A 13593-nucleotide genomic window follows, 5' to 3' on the forward strand; every position below is an offset into this window, starting at 1 on the left:
ACGGAGGTTTCCACGCTCGGAAAGGGAGGCCCACTCGCCTGGGGCCTGGGTGCTCACCTGGAGGTGTGTGCCTGGGGCCTGGGTGCTTAGGACAGAGAGCAGCTGGCGGGTCCCCCTGCAGGTGCTGGGGGCAGGCGGGGGGGGGGGGCGGGCGGCGGTGCGGCAGGCTGCACCTGTCCAGTCTGGCTGAACACGGATGTCTCTGTGAAGGGTGCTGGCTACACGCGATGGTCTTGAAACACGTCAGTGTGGCTGGAGTCAAGCATGAAATGGTTTGGTACGTACATTTATTTCTCATTCTTCTCACACAGCAGTGCGACCTGCATTGTGATCCAGTGACTAGGAGGTGTCTTCGTGGATAAATACACAGAGGTTAGAAAGTTCGAGGGTAAGCCAGTGCTTGTCAAAATTCTTGACCGCTGAGGTGTCTGATAGATGGGGCATTCGAACGTGTAGAGCTCGGAATCTGTCTGCTCAGAAGCATTTGCTCTTTCAGTAGAAATCTTAAAAAGAAAAAGAAAAAATTCCAGTGGTCACATTGCAAACCAGGAGCTCTCAACTTCCATGTGCTAGATTTGGGGGACGGTTGTAAATTGCACGCATTTCCGGTTAGTGGTTCTGTGGCTGTGCATGCAGGTTACACCGGAGACTAGAACTTTCCGGCTGACCTGTCAGGATTGCCCAGAACGTAGTCTTGAGAAGCAACATTGGATGTTGGCATAGCATCTATTTCAGATGGTAACAGTATGGTGGGCTATTTTAAATGTTGTCATCTGAAGTATATCCTCAAAAGTCTCAGGGAAGCCACAGGGAGTGGGGACTGGAGAGAGGGCCTGCTGTCCCTGAGGGAAACCCCGGGGCCTTGACTTGGCGATAGACACGTGGGGGTTACCTTTGTTGGCAAGAAGTAGATTTCAGGAAAATCGCAGCACAGCTCACGAGGCGGCAAGTCTTCTAGAACTTTTTGTTCACGATTCCACCTTGCCCCCTCGATGAATAAACCAAAAATGTGAACTCCCATGTGTGTGCTGTCTGTGCCCTAAGATCAAAGAGAGGTGGTGTCAGTGGGTCCCCGAGCACGACACTGCCTTTCCCGGCAGCTCTGTCTGGGAGGGAGCGCTTCCCGCCCGGTCCAGCCCGGGGTGTCTGCCCAGGTTCTCAGCCTTCCTGGTCCATGAGGGCAGCTGCTGTTCACCTCAGTCCTGCACGTTCCCTGTGCTTTTGTGCATCACAGCAGCCCCCGTGAAAAACCGTACGGCTAGCCGTGGCCCTCAGTTGAGTTCCCAGGTATAAATCTAAGCCGAAAGAGGATTTGTGTCCATCAGTGTAATGCTAAAGCAGCTCTGATCATAATAGTCCTGCCCAGACAGCAGCCCTCCAGGCCCGCAGGGGGAGCTCAGTCGTGGTACACGAACACAGCGGGACACTGCAGAGCCACGGACCTCGCACACTTGCTGTGGAGCACGAACAGCCAGACACGGGAGGGTCCAGACCGCATGGTCCTGGTCGTGGGGAATCGGAGCTAGGAGACGCGGCGGAGGCTGAGAAAGGCCAGAACAGGGACCATCTGTGAGGGGACGTTCCCCCTGAGGGGTGCTGACCGCACTCGTTTATGGCCTGATCGGGGGGGCTGAGTGGAATACTTGTGTTCTTTATAGGTTCTGCCTTGGTGAAAATAAACACAAGCTAGTAAAAGAGCAATAAAATAAACTCCCAGAAAGCAGAAGGAACTAAAAAGGTAAACAGAAAACACTAGAGTTAATAAAGGCAAAATTTGGTGTATTTGATAAATTAGACAAACTTGACCAGTTTAAATTAGGAAAAAAATAGAAATGAGTAGAAGGATGTATAATAAAGAATTTGGGGGATGCCTGGGTGGCTCAGTCGGTTAAGCATCTGCCTTCAGCTCGGGTTGTGATCCTGGGGTCCTGGGATCGAGTCCCATGTTGAGCTCCCTGGTCGGCAGGGAGTCTGCTTCTCCCTCCGCCTCTGCCACTCTCCCTGCTGTCTCTCTTTCTCAAATAAATACAATCTTAAAAAAACATTTTTTTTGGTTTGCCTTCTTTCTGGTTCCTGGGAGGTGACCTCTGGATCCCAGGAATAAACCGCCCCCCCTTGCAGCCTTGGTCCCTAGAGAGTTTATGCTAATGAGATGGCTCAGGATGGGGGCTGGCCATGCAGAAAGAGCGAACATAAGATTAGGGGTTGGGACATTGAGCCAGGTGACATCAGGCCAACTTCTGGGGATGGGAGAAGCCGTGTGGGGTAGTGACTCACTTAAATATGGCTATGTAGTGAAACCCCAGTCAGAAACTCTGAACACCGAAGCTCAGGTGAGCCACTCTATCCTGTCGTTCTACATCGACACTCGGGGGTAACACATCCCTGAGGGCATGGAAGCTTTGTGTCTGGGACCCTCCCAGTCCTAGCTTCTGCCCTATGTGTCTCTTTGGCTAGTTTTGATTTGTATCCTTTTGCGATAATAAAACTGTAAGTGTAGCGCTTTCCTGGAGTCCTACCAGTCTTTCTAGCAAATGATTAAACCTGGGGGTGGCTTTAAGGAAACCCCAAACTTGCAGTTGGTGTCCTTACCTCAAGTTTGAATAACCACAGGTAGAGAGCAAACAACAGAGAATAAGATGTAGGGCGTTATAAGCCCTATTCACAATAGCAACAATTATAAACACTTAGGAAAACAGTGTAACCATACATTTCTAAGACCAGCGTAAAGAAAACAAAACCTGAATAAATGGAAAGACAAACCATGTTCCTATATGGAAAGACTCAACAGATAGCAATTCTCCCCCGAATTCATACATAAAGGTACAGCAAGCTGATCAAAATCCCAAGTTAAAAAATGAAATGTAATAGGCCTAGTGTCAAATTCATCTAGAAGAGAAAGCACGCACAAGACTGTTTTCAAAAGTGACGATGAAGTCATCAATTTGAAGACAACACTTGTGTCATTACCACCCAAAGTGATTACAGAGTCAGTGCTATCCCTACCAACATCCCAATAACATTTTTTGCAGCAACAGAGAAATCCATCCTAAAATTCAAAAGGAATCTCAAGGACAACTGAGTAAACAAAATAATCTTGAAGAAAAAAGTTGGAGGTCTTACACTTCCTGATTTCAAAGTTTATGATAAAGTGACGGTAATCCAAACAGTGCACTATTGGCAAAAAGATGGACGTATAGAGCAATGGGACAGAACAGAGAACCCAGAAATAAACAGGTTCGAATGATTTGCAGCAAAGGTGCTAAGATATTCAATGGGGAAAGGACAGGTCCCTTCAACAAATGGCGCTGGGAAAACTGGGTATCAGCACCCTGCACAGACCATGAACTCAAAAGACCTAAACTTAAGAGCTAAAACTATTAAAACTCTTAAAAGAAATGTGGCAGACAGCTTTGTGACTTGGGGCTTGTTGGTAATTTCTTGGCTGTGACAACAGGAGAGAGAATACACACCTTGTGCTACGTCACAATGAACAACTTCTGTGCATCGAAGGACGCTGTCCCGGAGCAGAGAGGTAACCCACAGGACCGAGGAACATCCTTGCAAGCCACACACCCAGTACGAAATTAATACCAGACTACCTAAGGAACTCCTACAACTCAACAACAAAATATCCTGGTGAAAAAATGGGCAAAGTACTTGCATAGATATCCTCCAATGAGGATGCACAGACGGCCAACGAGCGCACGAAGGGTGCTCAGCATCACTCATCACTGTGGAAACGCACATCAGAACTGCAGTGAGACCCCCACCTCACAGCCACTGGGATGGCTACTATCACAACACAGAAAATGACTGGTGTGGGCGAGGATGTGGGGGGACCCCCGGGCACGGCTGGTGGGAATGCAGACTGGTGCAGCCGCTCTGGACAACAGTATGAGGCTCCTCAAGGTGAACAGAACTGCCAAATGATCAGTCCCACTCCTAGACACGCACCCAAGTTAATCGAAAGCAGGGACTCACATACTTGCAAAGCCAAGTTCACAGAAGCACTATTCACGCTAGATGGGATGAGAGCAACCCAGGTGGCCACTGGCAGGGGAGCTGTGCAGCTGCGGACTGAACACCCCCTCCCCCGGGTCCCGGTGTTGAAGCCCCATCGCCCAGCACGGCTGAGTTTAGAGAGGAGGCCTCTAAGGAGGTAATTAGGCTTATGTGAAGTTGCATGGTGGGGTCCGGATCCAACAGGATTAGCGCCTTGAGAAAAGAGAGCAGACAGCTCACTTCCTCCACATGGAGGAAAGTTCTGGAGACGGACGCTGAGCGTGCATAATGCCACAGAACTGTACACTTAGAAATGGTTAAGGAGTTTTACATTATGTATATTTTACATTTCACAAGCGTGAAGAAGTAATAATTCGCTTAAGGAAAAAAAGGGGGGAATGAGGATCTGCGCATACCTTTAGGACTCGCACAGCGCCCGGCCCAGGGGAAGGCCGCAGACAGGCTGCGGAGGGAGTGGCCGGTTGGACAGATGGACATTCGCTCTGTTTTAAGCCAGTACCTTAAAGGCCCTCCTGACGATGTTGAGTTTCTTTTGGATGATTGTGGAGAACTCGTTGTCTCTGGTGTCACTGGTGTCTGAGGTCACGTGGTGGGTAAAAGTGAGGGTGTCTATGGAGACTCCCTGGGACCGGCCGTAGTCTTGAAGCACAGCAGTAAGAAAGGCTTTGGAGAAAAACACACACCAACCAGTTCCCTAGGGCCGGGGGGTCAGGGGCTGTGCCCTCCCCAGGGGCTCCCGGGGCTGGGGGAGCAACAAAGCTGGGTCCCAGGGACAGAACAAGACCCAACCGTGTCCGAGTCTCCCTCAAGAAGTGGTGTCCGGGCACTGGGCAAAGGAAGTCACGTGTCCTCTGGAGTGGCTAGGCTGTGGTGGCCGTTTCTCCCCTTGGTTGCACGAGAAATGCTGTGTGCAGTGGGAAGAGGAGACCCAGACACAGTGGAAACAGAGCTAACATGGGGGAGGCAGGCTGAGAGTAACACAGGTCACCTGGAACCACCCGCTCCTGCAGCCCAACCCCTTGAATTCCTTTCCACTCGTCTGAGCCTAGAACTTACTCTGTTTTGCTCAGGTTTGGATTGCATTCTGCGTCTGAATACCAACACTCCTAACACAGCTCCTCACCTCCTGGTTTAATCCATCCTGCATACGTTGCCTAGAACTTCACGCCCCTGCCCAGAATCCACCACACCAGTGCTCACAGAGGGAATTTTAGTGCCTCCCCTGGGCAGTCGAGCCCCTGCCATGCAGCCCGCATCCTCTACTCGCTGCTGTGGGCACCTCACGTGGTGTCCATGCACTTGCCACCTGCCTGGGACGGCCTTTCTGTGACCTCCCTGTAACTTTCCTAGGGCACCAGTGTGGCCAGCCCGAAGGGCTCCTGTCCTCCTCTGTGGCCTCTCAGAGCTCTGCAGGCTCCGGGAGAGGAGACTGCTTTTGGCAGCAGCTGTCCCACGGTGGCCCGAGCTTCCTGCGATGCTGCCCTGCCGCCTGTGGAGCCCCCATCTCTCCTGAGTTTCAGCCCCAAATGGCCAACCGCCCACCGGCCATCGTGTTGTCTTCTCTGAATGTCTCCAACTGGCCAGGTAGCTGTCCCCTCACTGCTCGTCACTTTGCTCCTCCCCCTGCGTCCGGATCTTAGTAAAGGCCGTCAGTGTCCACCCAGCTGTCCGAGCCATTCCAAACCCTCTGCTCCCTTGGGGTCTGTGTAGGACTGTTGTCCAGGTCCCCTCTGGGCCACCACCAATTCCTGCCTGGAGAATAAAGCAGACTCCGAACTGCCTGGGACTCAGACTCCACCCATGCTCCTCCCTGGCCTGAAATGTGGCCGTGGCCCCTGGGCTGCAGGAGGGGGCAGACTCCCCAGTGGGCCCTATGCACCCCAGAGCTGGCCCACACCCATCTTCCCAGCTTCATCGGACACCGTCTGCCCGCTGTGGGGCTTGCGCTTGCCTGTGGGGACCTTCCACCTCCCTGGTGTGCTCTTCCCCTCTTGTATCTGGCCCTTTGGCTCCAACACTCGGTTCCCAGTTCAGCGCCGCAGGGACACACGTGGATTTCCAAGTCAGACCCACCACGTTCCTAACTCGCTGCAGGTGTGTCCGGCTGTGTGATTTTGGGGAAACCACCTAACTTCTCTGCGCCACAGCTTTCCTCTCTCAGAACAGGGGTGATATGAAGGACCCTGTAAGGTGGTCATGAGACCTGATGCGCTTGTGTCCACAGTGTCCTCGGAAGAGCCCCGGCTCCCGTGAGTCTCGCGTCAGCGTGCAAGTGTCGTCCTTCCGCCTGCACGCACCTGGATGTGCCTCACAGGCAGTAAGCTGTTCCCGAGTCCCCTTCCCTGACCTTTGTTTCTGTCCCCCCGTGTTGTGCTCCGGAAGTATTCCTTTCTTCATTTATTCATATATATTCACACAGAAAGTCAATCATTCTTCAAAGATTTGCCAAGAGATTTTTAGGTGCTGGGGGCTGTATTAGATGCTAGGGATACAACAGGGTGTGAGGACAGACCTGGACCTGCCCTTGCAGTGCTTATGATTTAGGGTTTCCCCTTTGCCACCTCATCACACCCCCAAACACACGCTGTTGGAACGTGGTTGGCTGTGCTGAGCATGGTGCCCAAGACCCAGCATCATTTATTAATCAGTGAAAATGGCTGAAGCACAGATTCAACCTGTCGGGCAGGTACCCACCTCCATGAGTCCTGATAAAAGCTAGTGGCCTCTGAGAGGGACGTGGTGTCGGCCTCGGGCCTCACAGATCAATGGCCTGTAGGCCTGGCAAGGTGCACGTGTGGTCTGGCGGCAGTAGGGGTGAGGAAAGGAAGAGGGTGGGAGGGAGAGAGACCTCCCTGGTGCAGGGTACCTGTGGGGCACAGGGTCTCATTCTGGAGGGGAGGAGTAGGGAGGCCAGCAGTGGGGGGCCTGGACACAGACTCGCCTGTGTTCTCATACTCACCTTGTGGAAAGAAGAAAGCTGGGAGCCAGTATCTCGCAGGAAATCCTTCAAAGAAATCACTGTGCTCATCTTCAGGGCATTTGGGGGTTTGGGTAGGTGATGGAATGGAATGCTTCCGGGTTGTGACAAATCTCATATACCTGTTGGAGGCAGACCAGGGGCCGAGAGGTCAAGGGCTCCGCCGTCACATGTGTTCTGCCTCCATCCCTCTGAGGCCCCTCCTTCCCTTTTCATCTCAAGCTCTCCCTGCTCAGGACCCAATCTTGCACTTTAGTGAGGACCAGCTGTGGTTTGGACGTGGGAGGCCACGGATTTGGGTGACAAGGGGTGTTGCTCTGCAGGGGGGTCCTGGCTGTGCCCTGAGGAATCTGTGGATTGTTCCAGAGTTGCTGTTTCTCTAAGAGGATGTGGCCCAGCACTCAGAGTTACATGGCCCGAGAGGCAGTTTGGAACCAGATTTTCTGGGTTCAAATCTCAATACTCCCACTTTCAGGGTGCGAAGCACTGGGCAAGCTACTTTATGTCTTGTGCCTCTGTTTGCTCATGTCCACAGCGAGGGTAATGGAGGTAATGAACCTCCTGTGTGTCACAGGGCCACTGTGACAGGTACGTGAGGACGTGGGAGAGGCACTCCTGGAGTGTTGACTGCTCTCGTGTTCGAATGATTTCGATTTACGAATTAAACACGTTTAAAAATGACACACAACAGATACTCCTTTCCTTTTGCATTTCCCCCTGCTAGTTTCCCAGGACACAGTGTAGAGTAACAGAGGGAGTCAGGTACCAGGTCCGGGCCTGTCCATCCCTTAGAGTGGATGGACTGCAGACAGGACCCTCAGCACCCCATGTGTCTCCAGGCCTTCATCCTAAACTGAAGACAGTAATCCCCTTTGCTAAATTCACATGCTGCTCTGAGAACCCCAAAGACCAAGCATATGAAATTACATGGTAAACCATTAAGCTCTAAGCCCAAATAAGGAAGAGACACAAAGTGGCTTCTGTCCATACCGACGATGTATTGCAGTGTAAGCCATTTTGGCCCAAGTATTGAAGAAATTCACTCGCTGGATGAGATCATTAACCCAGGAACTCAGGGGCTTACAGGACTTGTAGGCATGTTTCTGTTGGGATTTAGAGACAGGCACATCATTTTTCAAGCACTTATCTTTGGGGTTATCGGAAACGTATCTGTGAACTTTGGTAATGTACTCAATTTCCAGGGAGAAATAACTTGGCAGGAGAAGGCCATTTTCCAGCCGAGAGCACATGAGAAATAGGAATACCCAGGGAGAACAGCATTAGCTTAACTGTGCCTTGGACAGAACACCTGCTGTTTCTGTCCTGGCTGAAGGCTTTCATCACTCTCCTCAAGTCCTTTGATCTTCTCCTTTCCCCTTCTCTGGGCAGCTTAACTTTACTTGCCATTAGATGTGAGCAATTTCAACACCCTGGCCTTCCCCTATACCAAATCCTATAAACCCATCCACTGCCTATTGTTGAGTTGCTGCGCTCCTTCCAGTTCTCAGTCGACCTGACCTGCCCATGCTCTGCAAAGCCTTTCTGGAGTATTTCCTCTCTTCTGCAGCTTCAGCTTTCCAGTCTCCACCCTGTTTATTGATGTGTGATTCTATCCTAAATACACAGCCACCTGACACTCAATCCTACTTGTTTGATTCTCAACAAAATACTAGCAATTCGGGAGCACATTAAAAGGATTATAAACCATGATCAAGTGGGATTCACCCTGGGATGCAAGGATGGTTTGACACAGGCAAATCAATAAATGTGATGTACCACATAAACAGAATGAAGGATAAAAATCACATTTCAATAGATGTAGGAAGAGCATTTGACAGAATTCAACATCCTTTCGTGATATTAGGTATAGAGGGAATGTTCCTCAGCATAATAAAGGCCACATATGACAAGCCCACAGCTAACATCATACTGAAAGGTGAAAGGTTAAAAGCCTTTCCTCTAGGATCAAGAACAAGACAAGGATGTCCACTCTCACCATTTCTATTCAACATAGTATAGAAAGTCCTAGCCATAGTAATTAGGCAAGAAAAAGAAATAAAAAGCATACAAATTCAGAAGGAAGAAGTAAAATTGTCTCTGCAGAGGACATCATCCTATATATAGAAAACCCTAAAGATTCCAAAAAACTGTTGAAATAAATGAATTCAGTGAAGTTGGAGGATATAAAATCAACATAGAGAAATTAGTCACATTCCTACACACTGAGAACAAACTATCTGAAAGAGAAATTAAGAAAGCAATCCTATCAACAATAGCATCAAAAATAACAAAATACTTAGGACTAAATTTGAACAAGGAGATAAAAGATCTATACACTAAAAACTGATGAAAGACCTTGAGGAAGACACAAATAAATGGGAAGATTTCCTGTCTTCTTGGATTGGAAGAATATTGTGAAAATGTCTATGCTACCCCAAGTATCTACAGATTCAATACAATCCCGATCAAAATTCCCATGGCATTTTTCACAGAAATAGAAAAAGTTTCCCAAAATTTGTATGGAACTACAAAAGACCCCGCATGGCCAAAGCAACTCTAAAAAAGAAGATCCAAGCTGGAGGCATCACACTTCTTGATTTTAAGCTCTATTACAAAATTGTAGTAATAAAAACAATATGGTACTGGCATAAATATAGGCACATAGACCAGTGGAACAGAATAGAGAGCCCAGACATAAATCCAGTCATGTATAGTCAACTAATTTTTGACAACAGTGCTAAGAACACAAACTGGGGTAAGGGTAGTCTCTTCAACAAACGAAGCTGGGAAAACAGGATATCCACATGCAAAACAATGACATAGGATCCCTATCTTACACCTCTCACAAAAGTAGAAATGGATCAAAGACTTAAATGTGAAATCTGAAACCATAAAACTTCTAGAAGAAAACATATGGAGAAAAAATCCTTGACGTTGGTCTTGGCAATGATTTCTTGGGTAAGACACCAGAGCACAGTCAACAAAAGCTAAAATAAACAAGTTTATCTGCACAGCAAAGGAAACAATAAATTGGAAAAGCAACTTACAGAATGGGAGAAAATATTCACAAGCCATCTATCTGACAAGGGGTTAAATCCAAAACATATAAAGCACTCATCCAACTCAACAGCGAAAAAACAATCCGAGTAAAAAATGGGTGAAGGGCCTGCAGAGACATTTTCCCAAGGAAGATACACAAATGGCCAATAGGTACATGAAAAGGTGCTACACATGACCAGTTATCAGGGAAATGCAAACCAAACCCCCAGGAGATATCACCCCAAACCTGGTAGGATGGTTGTCATAAAGAAGACAGGTGATGACAAGTATTGGTGACAATGTGGGAAAAGGAAATCCTTACACATTGTTGCTGGGAATTCAAAATGGTTCATTTATTTTATTTTAGAAAGAGCAAGTGCACCTGTGTGAGAGGGGAGTGGGAAGAGGGAGAGGGAGAGAATCTAAGCAGAGTTCGTGCTGATCGTGGAGCCCCATGGAGGGCTCAGTCCCACGACCCTGAGATCATGACCTGAGCTGAAACCAAAAGTTGGACACTTAACTGACTGAGCCACCCAGGTGCCCCTAAAATGATTGTCATGATGGAAAACAGTATGGTAGTTCTTCAAATATTAAAACTTGAACTACCACGTGACCCAGCAATCCCACTCCTGGTTATGTATCTGAAGGAACTGAAATCAGTGTTTTGAAGAGAAATCTGCAGTCCCATGTTTGTCACAGCTTTAGTCACAAACAGCCCAGATATGGAAGCAACCTAAGTGTCTTTCGATGAATGACTGGAAAAGGAAAATGTGGTACATACACACAATCAAATATTATTCAGCCATAAAAAAGGAAGGAAATCCTGCCATTTGCAACAACACGGATGAACCTACAGGGCCTTATGCTAAGTGAAATAAGCCAGACAGAGGAAGATAAATGCGGTATCACTTATGCGTGGAATCTAAAAAAAGAAAAGCCAGTTTTGTGGAGACAGAGAATAAGATGGTGGCTGCTAGGGGTTGGGACGGGGAAATGGGGATGATGGTGGTCAGGGGACACAGATTTTCAGTTATAAGAAGAATCAGTTGAGGAGCTGGTGGACAACGTGGTGAGTGTAGTCAATAACATGGTGCCATGCACTCGGACACTGCTGCGAGTAGACCACGAGCATTCTCACCAGCATGCACACAAACCAGAGTTAACTATATTACCTGTGATGTTCATTATCTTGATCTTGGCAGTCACTCTACAATGTTTATCAAATCATCACATAGTATACTTTCAACATACATAATTATATTTGTCAGTTATCCTTCAGTAAAGTTAAAAAAATCCTACTTCTTGTGGGGGAATAGAAAGACCCCCCAGCCCTCACCCCGTGACCCCCCCTTTCCTTTATGGTCTGGTTTCTTGACAAATTCACTGGTTCCTGCCCCCTCTTCCTACTGATTCTGAACCTGTCGCCTTTGGTGCTTCTTCAGAAGTCGCCAGCGACCTTCTACTTTTCTTATTTATGACTCTGCCCCCACCCCTCCCACCTGTCCTGCTTTGCACCTGTTCTCTGCAGGTCACCTCTGCCTTCGCTCTTGCCCTGGCTTCTGTGACCACTTTCAATTCTAACTTCCTCTCTTATTGTCACTGGCACCTCAGCTCCTCCCCTCCACTTTGGGTTGGTGTTGTCTAGACCATCCCTCTTCTCTTCCTACTTCAGCTTCTCCCAGAGCTGATCTGGGACTGTGGTTTCCACTTTGTCAAGGCAATCCCTAACCTACTTTCTGTCTCTGTGGATTTGCCTGTTCTGGACATTTCCTGGAAATGTAATCCTACCACATGTGGTCCTCTGTGGCTGCCTTCCCTCACTCGGCATTAGGTTTTCATGGTTAATCTGTGCTGTAGCACGTGTCAGTACATCTGTCCTGTGGATGGGTAACATTCCACTGCATACATGTGTTTGTGTATATCGATGTGATTTACGTATCTACCATATTGTTTGTCCGTTCATCAGGAATGTTGGAGTTGTTTCTGTCTTGCTGCTAGGAACATTCACGGCAAGTTTTTGTGTGGCTATGTTGTAATTTCTCTTGGGTATATGCCTAGGGGTGGAATTGCTAGGTCAAATGGTAACGCTGTTTCACTTTTTGAGGAACTTACAGTGAAAGTACTCCACAGTGGCCACACCATTTTACATTCCCAGGAGCAGTATATGAGGATTCCCATTTCTCCATATGTTTATTACCTGCCTTTTTGATTCTACTCATCCTGGTGGGCATGAAATTGTAGCTCATTGGGGTTTGGATTTGCATTTTCCTGATGACAACTGATGTTAAGCATCCTTTCATGTGTCTATATAGGTTTTTAATCTGGTGCAAGAGTCAGGGTTTGAGGGAGGGCTAGTATAAAGGGAGAATTTTACCTTCTGGAGCAATGGTTTTGTGTTCAACATCTTGTGACCTTTTCAACAATCCTTGTTCATTTCCTCCTCCATGCTACCAGAACTTCATGGCTGATTTTATTCCTGTTCTAATAAATTTTCTGTTTCTAAAACTTGGTTTTCTGCTTAAGGCTAAGACCCAGTAATCATTTCATCTTTTGTTTTTAATTTGTATTTATTTATTTTTTTTAAGATTTTATTTATTTGAGAGAGAGAGTGAGAGAGAGAGAGCATATGAGAGGGGGGAGGGTCAGAGGGAGAAGCAGACTCCCTGCTGAGCAGGGAGCCCAATGCAGGACTCGATCCCGGGACTCCAGGATCATGACCTGAGCCGAAGGTAGTCGCTTAACCAACTGAGCCACCCAGGCGCCCTGTTTCTAATTTTTAATTTAAAAGTGTCATTCAGTTTTTTTCTATCTGCAAAAAGCAACATATTCTCATTGTAGAAGTGTGAAAATATAGAGAGGATAAGAAATAGAAATAGAAATCACTCATACTTCTATCACCTAGAGAAAATTTATTTTGGTATATTTTCTTCCAGTTATCTCCATATATACACACATATATAGTTGATTCTCCTTATTTGCAGTAAATTTTCATGAACACTACATTAGTGAACACTGAAATATTGCTCCTGATCAATCACCTTTGTCACCCAGTCAATAAATCATCTTGGTTTATGTGCGTTTTGTGTTTAAAGACCTCTACATAGTATTGATTTCATGAATACTGAACTCATGGCCAATAGCAGTATAATTCATGGGTGAACAAAGCTCGTCTAACACATGTATTTCCTCCATAAAGCACATCACAGCCTTCTGTGCAGGAACACTACACAGCATTTCAGCACCATGCTTGGGAGCCATTCAAAGCAGTAAAATCACAAATAAAAAGCACAAAAATGTGAAAAATGTAGCACTAAACAGATTGTGAAAAGAAAAAACAAGAAAGAGAAGATCACCTTTTCGATCTCAGCTGGGAATGTGCACGTAGGGGGAATGCCATTTTTTCCCACTGTCCATGTGTGTAAATGACTATCAAAGCACCAGGAGTACAATTTTGGAGTTAGAAATAATTCTTAGGGACACCTGGGTGGCTTAGTTGGTTCAGTGTCCAACTTGTGATTTCGGCTCAGGTCATGATCTCATGGGTTGTTGAT

The 13593-nt window shown here is 47.5% G+C and overlaps 1 protein-coding gene across 13 annotated transcripts in view; it reads right to left on the reverse strand.

The window, feature by feature from the left end:
- Positions 1-240: 240 nt before the first annotated feature.
- Positions 241-13593, reverse strand: part of DNAH14 (dynein axonemal heavy chain 14) — a 334785-nt gene continuing 321432 nt past the window's right edge. For 12 of the 13 annotated variants that reach the window (XM_027613959.2, XM_027613960.2, XM_027613963.2 and 9 more), the window contains 5 exons: positions 7994-8106; positions 6986-7125; positions 4526-4689; positions 893-1039; positions 288-503 (listed from right to left, as the gene is read on the reverse strand). In XM_027613959.2, coding sequence (XP_027469760.2) covers positions 288-503; positions 893-1039; positions 4526-4689; positions 6986-7125; positions 7994-8106 — 780 coding nt within the window. Of the gene's footprint in view, positions 504-892; positions 1040-4525; positions 4690-6985; positions 7126-7993; positions 8107-13593 lie in introns of all 13 variants that reach the window. The other variant, XM_027613953.2, reaches the window with a different exon arrangement.

This window comes from Zalophus californianus, chromosome 10 (assembly GCF_009762305.2).
Source record: "Zalophus californianus isolate mZalCal1 chromosome 10, mZalCal1.pri.v2, whole genome shotgun sequence".
Taxonomy (NCBI): Eukaryota; Metazoa; Chordata; class Mammalia; order Carnivora; family Otariidae; genus Zalophus; species Zalophus californianus.